The sequence below is a fragment of the Marmota marmota genome, unplaced genomic scaffold (genome assembly GCF_001458135.2).
Source record: "Marmota marmota marmota unplaced genomic scaffold, marMar, whole genome shotgun sequence".
NCBI lineage: Eukaryota > Metazoa > Chordata > Mammalia > Rodentia > Sciuridae > Marmota > Marmota marmota.
In genome coordinates, this window is record NW_025999960.1 from 2,170,418 (window position 1) to 2,191,959 (window position 21,542).

The window sequence follows — 21,542 nt, forward strand, 5'->3', positions numbered from 1 at the left end:
ATTTATGTACAATCTCAATGTCGTTATATAGATTTTTTTAAAAGTTCATTATGCGGCTGGGGCTATAGCTCAGTGGCAGAGCGCTTGCCTAGCATGTATAAGGCACTGGGCTTGATCCTTAGCACCACATAAAAATAAATAAATAAAATAAAGGCATTCTGTCCATGTACAACTACCAAAAAAAAAAAAATGTAAAAACAAAAGAACAAAACAAAACAAAAGCTCATTATGACTTTTTACAGTCTGTAACTCATATATTTAAAAGGTGAAGTAAGCCAGAGAACTAAAAGCATTTTCCTTTGCTATAACACTAGGAAGGTCAAGACTATTAACTTATCCCAAGGTTCCCTCTTAAAAAAAATATGTGTTACATCTACAAACTCAGAGATACTCTCTATCTTGTAGTGCATACCGATTCAGATCATGTTGCTAATAAACTCTTTAAGTACTATCTGAAATATTGACATAGCACTGGAAAATTTTGCAAGTTTAAGCACAAAGAAGCCATTTGGAATCACTCCAAAAGCTAATTACATTTTAGGGAGGGCTAGTAGAGCTAGCTGTAATCAACAACTAGAATATTTCTTTTTAACTCCTTGACTATGCATTACATTCAAGCTAATCATCTTGTTTATTCCTGCTAAAATTTCAGAAACCAAATAATCTGGGAATATCTCTGCCCTGCTGGGCTCTTTTTTTCAAAGCCAGAGCAAAGCCAAAATGAATTATTTACCAATTTTCCTACTATAAATTCTGCTAACAGGAGGAAAACTGTTAGAACATCTTGCCAACAAAATGAAATATACAGCACAGAGAGGCGGGAATTCAACCTAAGCAATTTAGTCATGCATTTTCATTGATAAGCCAGGAAAAAACGAAAGAGGCTTCATGACAGACATACATGAAAGGAAAAAGAGAAGCTAAGGCTGTGGGCACATGGCATCCATTGAGTGGTACCTGATGAAACTGACTTTGTAAATTGAAATCTGCATTTTTAATCAAGGAAATCAAGAGTATTTTAAGTGAAAAAAATAGACACAGATTCTGTTCTCTGCCTTTGCAAAAACCTTTCTGGCTAAGAAATAACATTACCCGAACATATTTCCTTATCCTATGCAGATGCCTTCAGTAGATACACATGAAAAAAATCATGTACCACATGAAGAAATATACAGCCCTTGCTTATTTTACATAAAATAATACTGTTCAAAGAAGCATTCTTTTCCTTTCACATATAAAATCCTTTATTGTTTTATGAAGAGAGGGCCTTGGGTTCACTGAACACACTCGCCTCCTTTGGCAGGGCACTGCTAACACTATCAAAATATTAAACTCAGCATAAGATGCTTTTATTACCCTGCCCTGCCCCAACTTTGCATCTACCCACCAGGCTTGGAGATGTGTTCTGTTCCTTCCCAGGTGGTCGCCTATTTTCATCCTCACAACTCCTGAATTAGCCCTCATGCTTCAGAGGGTCTCCACAGCTTTGCCATTCCCTAGCAATGATAGAACTATGCAGGCATCATCTGCTTATCAGTATGTAGCAACTTCTTCCCCTGCCTATAACCTTTTCCAGAGTATAGCCACTTCCCACATTAACCCTCTTAAAAGGCAAAAATCAACAATTGAATTCAATAAATATTGATTACTTATCTGCTTTTTTTTCTAGGTGCTGAAGGGTATGAAGATCTAGCCCCTGCTCTCTACAAGGGTATTTCCACTGAGTTGCTGGTGAGAATAGATTCACACATTACACAGTTCGGTATGGTATAATATAAATAACATCAAATTTCAATGGCATTCTAAGGAATCAGAGACTAGTGAAAAGTGAAAAATTAAGGGAAGAGGTTCTCAAATCTCCACAGAATGTAAACAGGTGGAAAGATGGATAACAGAGGGTACAGGCAGGGCCACCAAATAAAGATGGTTTTAAACTATAAATGAACATGGTACATTGTAAGAACAGTTAAAAGTATAGGATTAAAATGTATAATATTAAAATTATAAAATGGCCAGGTATTGTGGCACATACCTATAAACCTTCCTACCTGGGAGGCTGAGGCGAGCCAGCCTGGGAAACTTAGCAAGATTCTGTCTCAAAAAAAAAAAAAAGTGGCTGGGGATATAGCTATGGTAAAGCAACACTAGGGTTCAATCCCCATTACCACAAAAATATATAAATAAAATGACTCCCACAAGAATATCTAAAGTGAAAAAATATCTTATCGAATGTTGGTGAAGATATAGAGCACTTGGAACTTTGAAACACCACTATAAATTGATTAAACCACTTTGGAGAACTGTAGGCAGTTTCAAGAAAGCAAAACAAATACATACTTTCTGACCTAGCCAGCCAGCATTGCACACATATATTTCCCAAAAGGCATAAGGTTGTTCAAGACAATACTACTCTTAAGAGTCAAAATCTGTAGACAGCCCTGATGTGCATCTACAATAAAATGAATACACATATTATAGGATACCATTGAAAGAAAATCTATTCAGCAATGAGAATGAATACAAAAATGTGGATGAACCTCATAACGATATGGGGAACAAAGACAGAAGACACACACACACACACACAAAAAAAAAAAAAAAAACTCAAGTTAAACTACAGTCAAGGATAGGATGACTAGAAATTAGATCTGACATCTGACTCCCCCCCCCCCACAAACCAGGTCTGGAAGCAGAAAGTCATAGACAATTGCCATCAAATGGATGATGCAGAAGGTGGTCTGTCACTCTCATTGCCTTGCTCCCCACAGCAACAGAAGTGCCAGGTAAATGCTATGACCCTCTCTGGGGACATTCCATCAGCAGCACTGAATGCTTGCTGTCTCACTCAGCACATGGGAACTGAGATGGCAAGACCATTTCCAAACACTTAATGAATCAGGAAAAGAGATTCAAACAGCTCTCTGACCAGCTTCTCACTGTGTCTCATTAAAGTTCTTCTGGCTTATGAAGACCAGTGGTCCAATCAAACCAGCTCAATTAATGGTAGAGCTATTTTTAATTTCCCAGAAGAATACAAAGACAGGAAACTCAGACTAAAACCACTCTTCTTAGAAACACAACCAAGCAGCTACAAGAAAGAAAGGTAGTACTCTCCATTGGGGCTCCAGGTCTCCTTTGTGGCTACCCTGTTGTCTTGGAATTTGATCCACCTCGTCTGTCTGTTCTAGGCTTCTCATGTTTGCTCATAACTGAGTCTGTAAGCACTGTCCCTGGGGTTGTCCAGGCGTCTACTTCTCTGTTGTCTTTATATAGTGGTCCCTTTGCCACCAGGAGGCTCCATTGCAGATTTCACATTCCTGGGAGCAGCACCTGATTAACTCACCTACATTCTAGATTTATTTCTTATAGATGACTGAACTTCAACTCCCCTGATCCTTCATGTCCCAGCATGGATGTCACTTCCTCTGACAAGCTTCTCTTGTCACAGTCCCTCTCCATGCCAGGCTGGTGTCTTCTAGCATCAGGATTTATCACCCTGATTTTTACCTGTGCATTAATACGCTGTCTTTCCTACTAAAATGGCTCCTTAAATATATGGAAATCAACCTGATATTAAAATAAGGCCTAAAGATCTGGAAATGTTTAAATTTTGTACTTTTATTCTAGCCCAAGGCAACCATATACTTTTCTATACTTCAACAAAAAATACCTCTTCCATTTCCAATTACCCAGGAATGTGGCTGATGGGTACAGACTGAAGATTATGGATTTCTGTAGCCCTCTCTGCACCTAATGCCATGGAATACTGAGGACCATACCATGGAATGCTGAGGACCATACTGGTCATGGCATTCCTCATTCATAGAGGCATCTTCATAAAGCTATGCCAGGCTTATATTTTTTTTCTTTTGCATTTAACTGCAATGAATATAGTTTAAGTGAAAACTTATTACTATAAAGTGAATAAACTATAAAGTGAATCTGAAATGTCATTTAAGTTTTTCTGACCTTTGATATGCTAATAAGTAATCTTGTAAATAGAGACAGTTTGATCACAACAGAAAAAAAAATGAAGTTTACCATCAAAGACTGCTAGTAACTTTTTACCCATATATCTGTAAAAGAGCAAATAGAGCTTCTGCAAAATAAATGCATGGTTCATTTCTTACCTGTGATCTCTTTCTTTCTCTATAGCACATAATAGCATCTTTATTTCAAACCATTATACTTCCTCTCATTGAGCACAGCTTCAACATCCATCAAGCAGACATAGTCTGACTGCTTACTATACAGCAGGCTCAGGTTTCCACAGAAAAGTCCTGTTGGCCTGTTAATGAACCCTAGCCAAATATATTAAAAATCCCGCTAACATGGGCAACATTTTCTATTTTTTAAGGCACTGAAAAATTGGGTTATCTGATAACAGCAAAACCTCTTCGAAGTGGGCAGGAGTCTCATTCTTGCAGCAAAGGACACAGTCTTAAAGAGGCTACAATTCGTTCCATGTCCCACAGCAAGCTCATGGCAGAATTGGCACACACACAATAGGGATTTCTGACTCCAAATACAACTCCCTACTGTGTCAAATGGTCTTCCATCAGCATTTTTTTATTAATATGGATAACTGAAAGGAAATAGGGTGGATGAAGCACCAGAATTCAGCTGAGCTGCACCTGCTAGAGACCCAGACTTACTCCTTGACTAGTGCAGCTCAGATGAACTTGAGATTTCATGCAGTTAAAGCAGGGCTGACATACACTCAAAATCTGGTTACAATCTCCTCCAACATTATATCCAGCAGGTGACTGCACTGCTGAAATGTTTGTTAGAACATCCCATAACAAGAAATAGAAGCTTTAAATCAAAGTTTCGGTTTTATTCATTATGAAAAGTAATTTTTGCTTTTATGTTCTACTGTTAGCAGAAAATAAAAGAACTGCTCCTTTAACTTTCCTCAGCTTCTCAGAGATTTAAGACTGCAATGAAAATACAATATGTAGATATAAAGGATTAGACAGGCTTCTTCAAAAAGTAAAAACTAGTAAGTGATCCAGATCAGCATTTTCTAACAACTAGTCCCTAGTTCACAGGTAAAATTTGCTACCTCTGCAAGCTCCCTGTTCTGACTCCTCTTCCTCCCTCTTCCTTATATTTCTCCCCTTCATTCCTAGTATCCAAAACAATTCAGAAAAGTTACTACTACAGAGTGTCTCTTTAGTTTGGAAAACTACACTTAATATTCTTGATAATCTCTTTTATCCCCAAGAAGCTATTTTTCTCTGAACATAATATGAAATTCACAGTGGGGGCCACACCCCCTGTAGAGATCGCTTCAGCCACAGGAGACCCTGTCTGTACACATGGGTTTCACAAAGTGTGATATCCAGAAACATGGAGGCTGCTGGTTAAGGACAGATTGTGCCATTTAATCTTGTGCCGTGTTAATCAGAATCTCTGTGCCATGAAGCAGGGTCTTTGGTTTAAATCTGCCTCCTGGATGATTCTGTTATTCCCTCTGGTTTGGTAATCATTGCTTTAAAAAAAGAGCCTGGTGCAGTGGCATACATCTGTAATCCCAGAAATCCAAGAGGTGGAGGCAAGAGGATCACAAGTTCAAGGCCAGCCTCAGCAATTTAGCAAGAACCTGTCTCAAAATAAGCACTAAAAAGAGCTGGGAATGTAGCTCAATGGTAAAATTAATTAATTCATTAATCAATTAATTAATTTTTAAAAAGAAATATAATAGCAAAATAACTTTAGTTTCATTTTTTTAAAAAAAGAGTTTTGAGGTTTCCTAAACATGTTTTAAAGATACTGGTGGTTGATAGAGCAAGAACAGAGAAGAGAATTTTGCATAGTTTTCCTTAAATACACAAGTATTGCTTTTAAAAAAGAAAAAAAATTAATTCAATAACTATTAGTTCAGAGTTTATTATGACATAGCCACACACTAGGGACTTCACCAATGTCCTAAAGCTATAAAAACTAAACCACAAGGTGTTGTACATATTGGGAACAATCAACTGAAAATGGAAAGACAGAGAAAGAAATGTTTTTATAAAGAAGTTGAAAAAATAAAAATAAAAATAGAAGTTGAGTCCTACCTTAACATTATTTAATATTTTCCTACAGTGTAATAATACAAGCCTTTGCCTGTATTTTTGAGCAGCAGAAACTGATCTACTTACTTAAGCAAACCTATTCTAGCTGCCTATCCAGGACTCTATCTCAAGAAAAACCAGAATGCTAAAAGCAGGACTTTATATTCTTTCAACGAAAATCCCATTTTATATGTTTCCTGGATTTGAAAGACAGATATTTTCAGAATCTTAAAGGCAATACTTCTTCCATCAGGTATATATTACTTTGTGTCCTGTCCCCTTCAAATCTGGAAAGATAAAACCGATGACCAGGCAGCAAGGCCTTGACAGTGGAAACATGTCATTTCCATTGTAGGTTCCAAACATATACAGAGGCCATGCTTAACTGAGGCTTCTGCTTTTATCTATAATCCCAGACTTACAAGATTCAATGTTGAAGTAACCCATTTCTAAAGATACTTTAGAAACAAAACTAAATTCTGGACTGACACTTTTCTGACAGGACAAGTTACACATAAATCTATTTATTCCACCTCTTCTCAAATGCATAAACATCAAATCCACAAATGTAGAATATCTGGGTACTGGACCCTAGAAGTGGTACTTTAACATGATGCTCAAGTGTGTTTGAGGTGTACCTGGGTTTGACAATATGGCTGGAATAAAACCACAAAGCCCTGCCTGGTCTAGCCAGGGCATAATTTGAGTGGAAATTTATAAGGATCAAAAGCAACCATGGTCGTGGGTCTTGAAGGGCACTATTTTTAGATGTAAATCATATTCTAAGTTAGTCTTCATATCAAAAAGCAAGAATTCTCCCACGACTCAGAATCAGCTAAGCAAACTATGAGTTGGTAGATTGGAAGAAAGCACGTGAACCAGAGGCCCACAAAGCTGCCGAGAGCCAACTGCCATCCTTCCACCTTCTATCCCAGTATCAGATCAAGAGCGCCATATTTGATCTAGACCAATGCTGTCCATCAGATACGTAATACAGTCACAGTGAACTTTCAGATTTCTGTAAACTATGTTAAAAAGAGGAAAATGTGGGCTGGGGCTGTAGCTCAGTGGTAGAGCGTTCGCCTCGCACGTGTGATGCACTAGAGTCAATCCTCAGCACCATATAAAAATAAATAAAGAAAGATATTGTGTCCACATACAATTAAAAAAAAATTTTAAAGGAAAACTTTAAAAAGAGAATAAAATGAAACAATCAATTAATTTTAATAATGTATTTTATTTTAATGAGTGTATCCAAAAATCATTTAATATAGAATTAATATAAAAATTGTTAATGGCATATTGCACTTTTTTTTTCCTCATCAAGTTTTTGAAATCCAGTGTGTCCTTTACACTTATAGCACATCTTAATTTAGCCACATCTGAAGTGCTCAGTAGCCACATGGAACTCAGGGCTCCTATACTGGATCTAGACAGTCACTTTTTGCTTCCCCAGCCATTCTCTCCTACACTCATATGTTCTTGGTTTTATCTTCTTCATTCAGTGTTTCTACTCCACACCCATTCCACTGTGCTTGGCTATAAGCCTCTTCCACTTGCTCTGCAGTCACAAATTATTATCTTCTTCTTGTGTTTTCTTATTAAACATGTCTGTCTCTATTCACTCCCTTTAATCTCTGGTGAAAATTTCTGTCCTGACTGTTGTTCCTACAGAAATTTCACATGGGAATAAGAGTGATGGGAGTAATTGAAACTGTGATGATAAAATTTTGCTTAGTTGTTAAAAAAATGATTCAATGATAACTAAGAGCAACTGAAAAATAAAGGTGACAGAGAAGTCTTCATGATTAATATAAATGGGGCTACAGCTGCGGCCATTCAGACTTTCAAGGTTTGAGAACATGAAGGATGCAGAAGGTTAAAAAGGGAGCCAAAAGGTGACAAATATCCTTAAAGATTTACATGCTTAGATAGAACCCATGTCCTCAGCAACTTTGTCATGGAAACAATATCTTAGCTCCTAGTTCTTGGTACTTCCTGGTGGAAAACATTGTTAGTCTTTGTCTTTGCCATCATACTCATTGGCATATTACTGTGCTATGGCATTTATTGCTGCATCAATATGGTTCCAGTACTAATGAATTCTTGTTTCTCTTATAGACCATCCATCACTCAAATGGCCCTCCAGACTATTACTTCTCAATCAGACTTCTATCATGGACCACTCGATAGACCCGATTTTTAAAGGGGGACTCCAAACTGCTTGCCCCACATCGTCCCTTTTCAGCCTGAAGAAGCCAGAAAGATCTTCTTCGCCCCCCCTTCCTCACAGCAGTAAGGAGTTCCCAAATTAGAGGGGGGAATGAAGCCAGATTTTAAGTTAGGTAGTCAGTGTAGTTAGATAAATCGGGGTCTAATACCGAGTGAAATCTAAAATGGAGGCCATGCTGAAAATGATTCCAGGGAACGCAAAACAACTCATGAAATGTAAAACCCTTCAATAATCATGATGCATTACTTTTAAGATTAAAAGTAGTCAAAAAAAGGAGTGGGGAATGTAAGGGTAAAAGAAATTGAAGTTAAAGCGTAAAAGTTAAAGGGTAAAAGACCGGGTGTTGTAAAAGTTTCTAAGCTGCAAGGTCTGAGTTAGCTGTTAAGACAATGCTTAGAACCGCCCAGTAAACATTTCCCCTGATTGTCTGGTTGTTTAAGAACTGAAGGGGTCTGTGTGGTTGCACGCAGGCATTGCAGGGCCTGGACCAAACAGTTTAAATGTAACCCCCTCCTTAGGAATGACCTATCACTCCAGCCTGACCTGTTCCCGCCAATGAATGAACTAATCAGGTTTAGGAGTTGTTGTTCAATTTTCCCGCGCCTAATGATGATTTGTTCTGATGTATACAAAGCCCTCTGCCCTCCCCAAAAAGTGTACTTAAGCAATGCTCAGCCCCTGCTCGGGGCTCTGGGCTGCTTTCCCTTCTTGAGTGGGCACAGAGCCCCAGCATGCTGGTTCAATAAATCCCCCCTTCTGCCAAAAAAAAAAAAAAAAAAAAAAAAGGGAGCCAAGTTAACACACAGAAAGAAAGAGAGGCTGGTCCAAGCAGAATTCCCTTAGGTGCCCCTGGTTAGGGGCTCCGTCACCCTTCTAGAGGAAGAATCAGAAATTAATATCAAGAGCCACACTGTATTATATTTGTATTTTGTTATACTTGTAATCATGCAAGTTAACCAGACATTTCACAGTATGAATTCCATGATCACAAGGAAATATTTTTTTGCCTTTATGAAGTGACACGTATACAGAACTCAGCAGATATTTTTCAAGACAGAGAACTGGACAGGGTATGGGGGGTGGGGGAATGGTGGACAATTGGTGATTATAATCAAATTTTTGTTACTCAGAATAGAATATCAGGTATATTACACTCCTCAGAAGGGTGGCTGGACAGGTTTCAATAATATCTAAGAGTACTCAGGGTAACCAGGATTACCATTCATCCATCCAACAGCGTTTCCAGGGTTTATTTTGTTGCTTGCTCTGAGTCAAAGGCTAGTAAGACCAAGTGATAAATTTTAAGGGCCAGCAGAGCAATTCTCACTCACAGAGCTATAAGCAAAACTATGCAATACTTAAAGTCTGAGCACAGAGCATCTTCACACTCAGTGTCTAATGGACAGATTCACAGATTCTGGGAGGCTCTAGGATTCTGAGGGGTTCTGTTCTGGCGGTTCATGACATAGGCTTGAAGATCTTTACTAATAATTATTACATGGGGAGAAATTTTTCTTATTAAAAAAGCTACACCTGGCTGGGAGTGTAACCCCAGTCACTAGGAAGGCTGAGGCAGGAGGATCTCAGTTTGGAGAGATTCGAAACTTAGCAAGACCTTGCCTCAAAATAAAAAGTAAAAAGGGCTGGGGATGTAGTCAGTGGGTTAAGCACCCCTTGGTTTTCATCCCAGTCCCTTCAAACAAAACAAAACAAAACAAAACAAAACAAAAACGCTGGAATTTCTCTCTAGGAAGAAACAGTCATTTTAATTGTTTTGTTGTAGTTGTTTTTGTTTTAAAGACAAACAACTCATAGGTCATGTCAGACACAAAGCACAAAGCTAAGCATTCATCCAGTCTGTTCAATTTTCCTCTGAGGCATCCAGGAAATCTCAGCCCCTGCAGCTGGGTAGGACAGACAACTTCTGGCCAGCAGGTCTGGGCAGAGGTGATGTGGGTCTCTCAAAACTGAAATATGAGCAATGTGGTGAAATACTTGATGATATTAAGGAATTACTGACATTTTTCTTTTATTTTTTAGGTATCATGAAAATATTATGGTTATATTTTTTAAAAGAAAAAAATAATAAATGAATTGATACCATATTTGTGACTGGTTTCAAAATGGTCCACTGGTAGGTAGAAAAGAGGTTGGAAGTGGGTGGGGTTGTCGATGAAACAAGACTGAGCACAATGGATAAATGACGAAACTGGGGGAGAAGGACTAACAAGGAGTTCATTATTGTATTCTCTCCATGTTTATAATATGTATCTGAAAGCTTCAACAGAGAAGGGTGGGCCTTCTAGCTTTCACTTCCTCTGCTACTTAGCCCCTCTGGATTTCAGGACCATGAAGCAGCTCAGAGCTCACAGCCAACACCTGGAAGATGGCAGTCTTTTTCTGTGAGCAAAAATTAAAACTCTTCATGTTAATAAATTATGCCTTATCTGTGTGTGTGTGTGCGTGTGTGTGTGTATAATCTCACCTATAAGAAGGTAAAAAGGTATAAAATTTTGTAGGATTTCTATAAAATAGCTCAATTTAAGTGTTTCTGGGTGTCCTCAATATGAGACGATTGGACTGAACGGGTTAAGCCATTTTGAATTCAGAGTCTGCCATCACCTCAGCCTAGTGAGTCACACCTGAGTAGGATGTAAATACATGTGGTTCTGGAGAAAATTTAGCCTTTGATGGATCAGATCACTTGGGGCTGCGTAAAAAATTAATAGGAATTTGTCAGGAGGAAGAACAGAAGAACAACAAGGTAGGACTGAGCAAATAACCAAGGCAAGAGACTTGCCAAAAATAGGTCAGTCCATGAAAAAGCCCTAGGGGAAGAACGGCTAAAGGACTTCCTGGATGGTGATTGATGTCAGTTAATTGTGGCATGGGTCTATAACATAGCTCTGCTCCTGTCCTATGAGTCTGGTTGCTCACACACACACACACCTTAATTGAGGGATATTTTAGGGGTTTTTAATGTGAAAGGTCTGTGTCCTGAATCTTTGGTGATACAAAAGAGGAAATGACAATAGCAATGGACATATGAGTGAGATGAAGAGTTCATCAGGAAAGGGAAAATGGAAGGCAGATGCCCATGAGAATGTAAGGCCCCAGGGAACAAAAATCCTGGGATGTCAGGTCACCCCAGCATGTGGGAAAAAGATCTGAGTCAATTTTATTTATATCTCAAAAAGGAAGACCTAAAATGGTATTGGGGATCCACAATTATGCATTCTATGCCATCCTCATGACAGAGCAGTACTATTCTCACCTGGCTTATCATGGGGTGAATAACACTCCTTTCACCACATAAAAGTGAACAAACACCTGCCCAGATGAAATTGTCATGATGACAAAAAGCAAAATAAGGATAGATTTAATCTAGAGAGGGCAGAGAAATGGCTTCAAAAACAGGTAAATGTAGGTGTCATGTCCACAGAAGCATCATATATATGAGAGTGGAGTCCATTATCCATTCATCCATCATACAATAAACAAATATTATAATCCATCCTGCTTAAAACCACACACAACCTGTATAACCTGCCAGCAATGCAAATTAAGCCATGGGAATAAGACAAAAGAAGCCTACGTGACCTTCACTGTAATGTGAGCATTGGCTTGTTATGACCTTATCATTAATATTTTCTATATTATACAATTCTATCATCTTAGAATTTAACATATGGAAACCTGATAGTTGTGAAAAGAAAAATTGGCAAAGAGTTCACAACAATAGCATGTAATATTTAAAAAAAGAGAGAGAGCGCTCAAAATTGAGTAAGAAATCTCAAGCAAGATTTCAAGCAAGAATCAACAATAGCCAAAGGGGGAAGAAAAAGAGCATTGTAGGACTGGAAGCAGCATGAAAATAGGCTGAGGTTAAAAAAAAAAAAAAGCAGAGATGAATTTAAGGAACTAAAGCAGTTTACTCTGGGTCATGTCTAAGGCTAGGGAGGAAGGGAAGAGAGGAGTCAATGAATGGAACAAGGCTGGTGGCACATGCCTATAATTTTGGCATCTTGGGAGGGTGAGACAGAGGACAGGTAACTTAGAAAGGCCCTGAACTACTTAGTGAGACCCTGTCTTAAAAAAAGAAAAAGGGTTGGGGATGTGGCTTAATGGTTAAGCTCCCCAGGGTTCAACCCCTAGTACCCGAGAGAGAGAGAGAGAGAGAGAGAGAGAGAGAGAGAGAGAGAGAGAGAGAGAGAGGGAGAGAAGTAAAGAAAGCAGCAAAGGCCAGATCCTTAGTCTTTAGCCTAAAGAAAACAGGAAGCTACCAACCTTTAGAAATACCAACTGGGAAGGGTGTGGAGGATGCATCTGAAGACAGCAAACTGTGGTAAGAGGGACAAGTTAGAAAGTTCTGTCAGTAATGCAGGCAAAGACCATGAGGGCCACAGAGAAGATGGCAGCAACAGGGATGGCCACCAGTGAGCAAATTCTAAAGATTAAGAAGATCAGAGTCACAGGACTGCATGGATGTGAGGAATGACAGGGATGTAGTCCTCAGTCACGACTGCCAGGTTATTTGGCTTCCACAACTGGGGGGAACTTGCTTGTCAAGAGAAAGTTGTACAGTCAAAATACAATGTCTTCTTTGTTCTTTGGATTCTAATTACACTACTCTTCTCAAATGGAAAGTAGATGCATTTATAAGTCAGTGTCATGTCATCAATTGATCCATAGGATCTCAATTAATTATAGGTTGGTAAAGTTAAGGATCCATTACAAAGGATCAACTGGCAGCTGATACTATCTGAATGTGTGGATAAAAGTAGAAAGGTAGAAGATGAAGTATTCCATCCCCAGAGCACCTTGAATAAATGAGGCTTGACATACCCAATGGTCAAGAATAAGATGTCAAATTCTAAATTACCTATAAACTCATGATAACATAAACTGTTCAAAGTACAGCTTAAAAAATATCTAAAGGCTGGCATGGTAGCCTATATCTGCTATCCCAGCAACTTGGGAGGCTGAGTAGGAGGATCCCAAGTTCAAACCCAGCCTGAGCATCTTAGAATCTGTCCCAAAATAAAAAATAAAAAAGGGCTGGGAATGTAGCTCAGCATTGGCACATTTGCCTAGTACCATAGTACCAGACAAACTAAATAACTGAAACATAATCTTCATACAAATACACAGTGGAAAATAAAAGTTTATATCACTCATTAATAAGGGAGGCAGACACTTGACAAAGACAGTTCAAAATGCACTTTCAGATAGGCAAAGTCTTAGATACAACACCAAAAGCACAAGCAACAATAATAATAACAGTAAATAAATAAATTGAACTCTGTCAAAATTAAAGTAATTTTGTTCTTCAAAGGATATCATCAAGGAAGTGTAACAACAACACATAGGAGAAAATGTTTATAAATCACAAATCTGATAAGGGACTTACATCTAGAATATATCAAAAAAATGGTTACACCTCAATAATTAAAAGATAAATAATCCAATCAAAATGTAGATAAAAAAATCTGAAAACATTTCTCTAAGGAAGCAGGGAAATGGCCAACATACACAAAAAAAGATGTTCACCATCAAGATCCATCAGGAAAATATAAATCAAAACTGCAACTGCAATAAGGCAGCACTTTACACTGACGGGTATGGCCATAAGAAAAACAGAAAGACCATCAAAAAGACAAGTGTTGGCAAGAATGCAGAGTAAGTGGAAGCCTCCTGTGCTGCTGCGACAGCTGCCTTGGCAAACATTCTGGCAGTTTCTCAGTTAAATATAAGAGTTCACATCTCTGATCTGGCAGTCCCACTCCTAATACAGACTAACAAGAAAACATGTACCCCAAAACCTTGTACACAGAAGTTCACAGCAGCAGTATCTAAGATAGCCCAAAGGGGAAACAAACCTAAAATGTCCATTTTTGTGGGAAAATAAATTGTATTATGATATATACACACAATGGAATACAACCAGGAAGTAAAAGGAATAAAATATTGATACCTGCTGCAATATAGATGAAGTCTGAAAACATGGAGCTAATCACAAAGGATGACATATTATGTGATTCTACTTAGATGACATACACAGAATCAGTAAATCTAGAAAGACAGAAATTAGAGCCGAGGCTGCCTAGGGCTGGGAAACTAGGGTAAAATACAGAGTGCCTGCTAGTGTGTTTTATTTGGAGGAGATTAAAAAGTTTTAAATAGATAATGGTGATGTTGCACAGCTCCTTTTTTTTTTTTTTTTTAAAGAGAGAGAGAGAGAGAGAGAGAGAGAGAATTTTTTTTAATATTTATTTTTTAGTTATCGGCGGACACAACATCTTTGTTTGTATGTGGTGCTGAGGTTCGAACCCGGGCCGCACGCATGCCAGGCGAGCGCGCTACCACTTGAGCCACATCCCCAGCCCTGCACAGCTCCTTAATTCTACTAAAAATCACTATTGCATCACGGTCCTGGTTAATAATGTATGGTATGCAATTTATATCTCAGTAAATCTGTTACTTAAAAATTAAATTAATATGTATAAAAAATAAACATACAGATATGTATATATGAATTGAAATTTTAAAATTAATTTTCATGGTGAAAAAATGAAAAGCAGTAAGATTAGCAAACCAAATACACATGCAGTCAATATCTTGCAAGGTAATAAAACTGTAACATTTGAAGTTTTATTTTTCTTTCTTTTTTTTTTTTCCTGGAGTCATATTTTACTATCAAGAAAGTAATTTTCAAAGTTTTGAAGGATTATTAATTCTCCATAATTAATCCGTTATTTGAAGTTTCATTTTTCCTACTAGAGAAAAATCATCACAACTATCAGGTTTCCATATGTTAAATTCTAAGATGATAGAATTGTATAATATAGAAAATAGTAATGATAAGGTCATAACAAGCCAATGCTCACATTACAGTGAAGGTCACGTAGGCTTCTTTTGTCTTATTCCCATGGCTTAATTTTTCTTAAAAATCTTTCCCACAAGAATACCACAGTAATTTTTCATCTCAGTTTAGTTAAGCAGAAAATGACAAGGGCAATATTTCCTATGAGCTAAACACCTGGAAATAGGATAATCTAAAAGCGAGGGCATTTTGGAATTAAAGCTACAAGAAATCATGAAACAAAGAAAAACTTGATCAAGCTACTCTTAAAAGATACTAGGATTTTAAGTACATGCAACTAGTAACCATAGCAACTAATAAATGGTGAGACAGTAATTTACTATATTTGCCATTAAAAGAAGAAATAATACTTGCAAGAAGGAAGCAAAGATGCTATTGAAAGTTGTACAAACTTTGTAAATCCAGTAAAGGAAGTAGTTATGGACTGAATTCTGCCTGTCAAAAATCCCTGCTCTATACTGAGACTATTTGAAGATGTGCCTGTAGGGAGGTAATACAGGTTAAGGGAAGTCTTAAGGGTGGGGCCCTAGTGCATGTAAATCTTCTTGGTTTCCTTACAAGAAAAGAGACATCAGAAATCTCTCTTCAAGGACACAGGATAATCTAAAAAGAACAAATTTTTAAAAATTAAAAAATGATTTTCTAAAAAAAGGACATGGGAGGAAGGCCAGGTGAGGACATAGAGAAAAAGGGGTAATCTACTGGTTGCCACATGCCAATGTTGACAGCACCTTTATCTTGGACTTCCAGCCTCTGGAACTGGGAGGGAATCAATTTCTGTTGTTTAAGCCACACAATTTGTGGTATTTTGTTGTGGCAGCCCTAGCAGATGAATGCAAAAGAAAATGTTCAATGAAGCAGACCAACACAGCCAAATGACAAACTTTGAATCAGTCAGCCTCATCACAGCTAAGTTGCACAGATCAGGAGAGAAAACTCAGCAGAACAATGAAAACAGACCAAGATAACCCAATGTGAGAATCATCAGCCTGCCAGAGGCAAAGTCTGCAAAAAGAGAAGAGACCCTTCTCAGGAAAGGGATTAAGACCCCCTCCCTCCCTGAATAAAAGTCTATTCTAATGCAGGCATCCAACAGGAATGTGAAAACCCATTCACAACAACTGTCACTGAAATGTCCCCAAAGTAGCTACAAGAACAGAAAGACACATCTCTTAAAGGAAAGGAGGTTATAAAGGTTATAGTGACTAAAATATTTGATCACTTTCTATTGACTGAATTTCCTGCACATCATCACAAGGATGGATGGATTCATAGATAGTTCTGGCTGAAATGTGAGTTGGGCAACTCTGAAAATGAACACGTGCCTTGGAAGTGAAAAAAAAATCCTAATTTGTCCTTCCTTCCTTTTCTTTTCGGTCATCAACCAAAAGAAAAATATAACTTAACTCTCTGGATGGCTGAGAAGGTGCAGTAGGAGGGCAGTGAGTCACAAATCAAGTCAACGTGCACTGATACCAAGAACCTGGGACTACTTTACTGATGGTGCAAGATATGAAGGAAATAATTGGTTGGCGAGTTGATAGCAGCATGTTCTTGTCCCTCTCCTTCTGCCTCTTTTAACTATGCATTTTGGTTTTTAGATAGTGGGATCATCTAACCAAAAAGAACAAATGCTCAAATTCAGGAGACAGGAATGTTTGGAGGGAAACCATTCCAAAGCTAAAGGAAATGGGGCCACTGTGCGAGAACAGGATCTGGCAACGTTCATTTTTATCTTAAAGGCAGAAAGTAACTATTTAAGGAGCTACAGAACTGAAGTAATTTATAAATGAATTGGGACAAGGGGCCCTAGAGATTTTGAAAGCCAGTAAAGCAATCTTTAAAAAAAAAAAAGTAGATTGCAACATTAACAAAAAGCTGAATTGGAGATGTCAAATGTAGAGAAGATTTCAACATTTTGAAAAACCTAACACACTAACAAAAATTTAGAAAAATCTTAGACTGCCTAATAGGTAAGCCGATACTAGAGTATATTAAATGATTTCTGGATGCCTACTCAAGATTTAATTAATACAAATATATGCTGAAATAATGAGAACAATTATGATATAATATTTATTACAAAAATATGTTAATCAAATCAGCAGATTTCCTTTTTGAATGGAAAACAGAATCTAAATGAAGGGAAGAGAAGCTGGGGGGGTGTAGCTACCCTGGAGTGCTGTCTGGCATGCACAAAGCCCTAGGTTCCCTGCTTAGCACAAAAAGCAAAAATTTAACTAAAATATAAATAAATAATTTAGGTACCATGGTGCACATCTATAATCCCAGCTATTCAGAAGGCTGGGGAACCTCAAGTTCAAGGCCAGCCTGGACAATGTAGTGAGACCTTGTCTCAAAAGAAAGAATGAAAAAGGGCTGGGATTGTAGCTCAGTGGTTAAGTGTCCCTGGGTTCAATCCTAGTACCACAAAATAAATAAACAAATAAAAACATAAACATATAAATAGATAAATAAATATAAAAATAAAAAATATTAAAAACCATAAAGAAAACATGCAAGGCATACAAAGTCATAGAAATTTATCAATTAAAATATATAAGGTAAATAAATAATATAAAAGAGAGATTGCTGACTGGCATGAAAAGAAAAGACAAAAATCTATTGTCTCTGAAGGATACAAATAAGCCAAAATATAAATGGATTTTAGATCAAGGTTTAATTTGAGATTTTTCATGTCTTACAAACATAAAAAATGAGGGCTACTATCATAAAATAGTATTAGATAATAAAGGTATATACAGCGATGAACATTTAAGAACAGTGCATCTTAATGTTGAAAATATTATGGCAACAATATATTCTGAAGAAGAGTAATTAAAATAGTTAAATTATATCCAAAAGCCTCAGCAGTATATCAAAGCAGATGAATAGATGAGGAATTAAAACACCTTCTCAATAAAGCAGAAACACTGATCACTTCTTGACTATCACTAGAACTTTTAAGGACAAATGATAAAATATAACAATCTATATCTTAGCAAAAATTGGTGTTCATTTATGTTTGTCACTTAAGACCTCCTGTCCAATTTTAGTCTTACCAAAGGTTATAGTGTCCAAAAACCTCTGTGCACCTCTCTGTGGTTGGTTCTGTAACATTTTTGTCAAATGAGACACTTGATAGATATGTATTATCGATAATATTGTAATTTGTCAAATGAGACACTTGATAGATATGTATTATCGATAATCCAGTAACATATTTGTTGAATAAACAAATATATACCAAAGTGAACAACAGCAATAACAAAATAATAAACCAAAACAACCACATTTATTGAAAAGAATTCCAAATGTATGAATAGTAATTTCCTTTCTATCCTCATGCTGGATAGAAAATCTTTCTTTCATTACATGCAAAGCCCAACTATAATTTAAAACTACCTAGTACATACCAAATAAAGTTTGAAAAAATTATTTTTACTAACCTTGTAAGAATATAAGGCGAAAATGAAGCTGGATTATCCTGCTCTGAAAAGAGGGGCATGGATCCTCCCATTATCCACAGACGGAAGTACAAAATGACAATCACCTTAAGAGAACAAGAAGATTTGGTAAGAGAGCCACCAATAATCTCCCTCTTTATATGTGTGTTCTGTCTCTCCTGTCAAGAAATGGAGTCAGCCACCCCTTTGCCTTAAATCTAGCTTGGTTTCATGACTTGTACTTATCAATAAAATGTGGTAGAAGACACACTGTGTCCATTCTAGGTCTAACCTTCCCTGGAGAGGTCTTGCAACTTTGGGTTGGTTCTTTCAGAACCCAGCTGCCAAGTGGTAAGGAAGTTCTAACTATCCTTCTGGGCAAGACTCCAGAAGATGAGATATTATGGAGAGAAGCGATTTGGAAGAGGATGGAGGTGACCTAGCCCTTATGATAGCTGAGTCAACTTGCCTTAGAAATTAACAAAAAATTATGATGATCAAAAGAATCATCCACCTAAATGCTGCCCAAACTAAAGCATTTCGGGCAGATAATATGGTTGTGATATTTAGGCCACACAATTTTTTAAAAAATATATTTTTAGTTGTTGATGGACCTTTATTTTTTATTTATATGTGTTGCTGGGAATGGAACCCAGTGCCTCGCATATGCCAGGCAAGCACTCTATCACTGAGCCATAACCCCAGCCACTCAATTTTGAGGCCACAATAGATAACTGATAGAGCCAGGTTTCTGACACCACCTCTAGAGACAAATCAACATTAACACCTTGAAAGGGACTTGTAAAACACTGTGTGTTTCACATATACCTAAAATAGAACATACACCTTCCAGTGCTCTGCAATGTTTAAGGTATGTAAACCGATACCAAGATGGCATGGCTGGGATCTACTATTGATTCTATTAAATAATCTGGATTGTGTCTCTGGCCTGAATTAAAATGAAAACATTCTTGATTACATATATACTTACGTAACTTATGACCAAAACAGCCCTTTTTAAAAATGGTCTCATGGTAAGCAGGAAATTTCTATTGCTGCTTGTTGTCAGATACCTGAAACAGGAAAGAAAATAAATCTTAAGTAAGTGTAAGAGTCTCCTGCACCATATTCCCGTTTCAATGAATATGCTGTAGCTCTGAGAAAGGCTGTGAAGGCCCCAAGCTGAGAGCGGCCTGTGCGCCAGCACACTTGGGTTACACCTTTGCTGCTTTCAACCCAGGAGACTGGGAAAGTTTCTTCCCTTTCCTGCACAGTGCTTCTTCTCACTTAGGAGGATGATAACACCTGCCTCACAGGAAAGTTGTCAATGAGACAATATGGAAGGGAACAGAGCACTGTAATTACTAATACTACTATCCCATCTAACCTCAAAGAATCCAGTCATTCTGACAACTATGTGCTTACACAGTCATAGGGATGATTTTAAACAAGAGTTCATTTACCTACTTAGTGCAATGTCTTTACCCACAAAATACCTCACCAATGTCTTCCCCCTAAAGATAGTGCTAAGGTTACATGAAGTTAAGAAGTTTTTGTAAGGTTTCAAAGTTAGTGAGCATCAGTGGTGGGATCAGAGTCACCCATATATGAAGAACAATTTTCTCACCATCTTATGGTCCTTGGAATTAAACAAGTTTACAAGCATGTCAACTTCTGAAGGGGCAGGAACTTGTGTAGACCCTGCATCTGCCACAGCCCATTGAATCTTACAAAGTGGGAGCTGTGGGCATGTACATGCAAGATATGTGATCAGACAGCTTTAATAAAAACAATGAAAGGGAAGCAAGAAGAGCTATCAAAAGCCCCAGCTGAAAACACACAGCAAGTCTTGTCCACCCACATGCAAATTTCTACATATTAAAGCACAGAGTGGAGAAAAGAAGCTGAATCAAATCACATAATCCAACACACATTTCCCATTTCATCCTTATTCCCCCTACTTATTTTCATTTTTTTTTCCTTCTACTTCTTTTAGTTTGATTTTTCCTCAAAGGATTTCTCTCCAGCATAGCTTAAAATTTGCATTTGAATGAGTTCTCTTCATATAAGGAGGATATTCTTTAAGGAGAGAAATCATTTTGTAAGACTCAAGTGGGTTAGTATCTCACGAAGAAATGTCCACCTTGAGGATTGCTTACAAAATATATGTGCATCCTTAGCTGTGTAATAAACGTTTTGAAACTGTAGGACAATGACAGCCTTACTTAAAGGCAAGTCTCTTCCTTTGCATTTCCTTTTCCTCTTCCTGGTTCATAAAGAATTTTGGAAGTAACATATGCTCGGATCTGACTTATCAAGTAGTTAATGAATGCAGAAAGTGAATTGCCCAAAACCCAGAATAGTGTCAACTACTAACAAACTTTGCATTGGATCCATCCTCAAGTACTGTATTTAAATCCCTTTCTTCTTCCTGAGATACCAACACAGTGCTCTGCAAGGAGGAAGGCCAGGTACCATCAGCAGCTACCTCAAATGTGCCAAAGGGTGTCCTCACATTGTGCATGAGGTTTTGCATATGTTTGCATCTGTGTGTTTTTCTAAGCAAAGTCCTTGACTTGGATACTCAATATCTCCAGAGTCTCCAATCCTAAAATGAGAAAGTACTGCTAAGCATCCTTCCCTCAGCTTTGCCACTACTGTGATTATCATTTCCAGTCCAAGTCAACCAACGCTGAAATTTTTTGCTATTGCTTTACAGGGGGTAAGATAAATGGCAGCAGGAAGGCAAAGGGAATGAATGACAGATGGCTGAAGAAGTGCTGGGGAGGTCAGGAGTCTCAATATTTGGGAATGAAAAAAAAGTACTTCCTGCGGTGGTCTGCTTTTGGAAGTGTTATTTCTCAAGTTCCTTTTGTTGCTTGTTTATTTTTAACATAGTGGAAAAATGAGAAGTGGTT

The 21,542-nt window shown here is 37.6% G+C and overlaps 1 protein-coding gene across 1 annotated transcript in view; it reads right to left on the reverse strand.

Moving 5' to 3' along the window:
• Tmtc1 (transmembrane O-mannosyltransferase targeting cadherins 1) overlaps window positions 1-21,542 on the reverse strand; it is a 269,839-nt gene that overhangs the window by 123,635 nt on the left and 124,662 nt on the right. The window contains exons 7-8 of the mRNA XM_048802437.1: window positions 19,616-19,697; window positions 18,628-18,731 (exon numbers count right to left, since the gene is read on the reverse strand). Of these exons, the coding sequence (XP_048658394.1) occupies window positions 18,628-18,731; window positions 19,616-19,697 (186 nt within the window). The remainder of the gene's footprint in view (window positions 1-18,627; window positions 18,732-19,615; window positions 19,698-21,542) is intronic.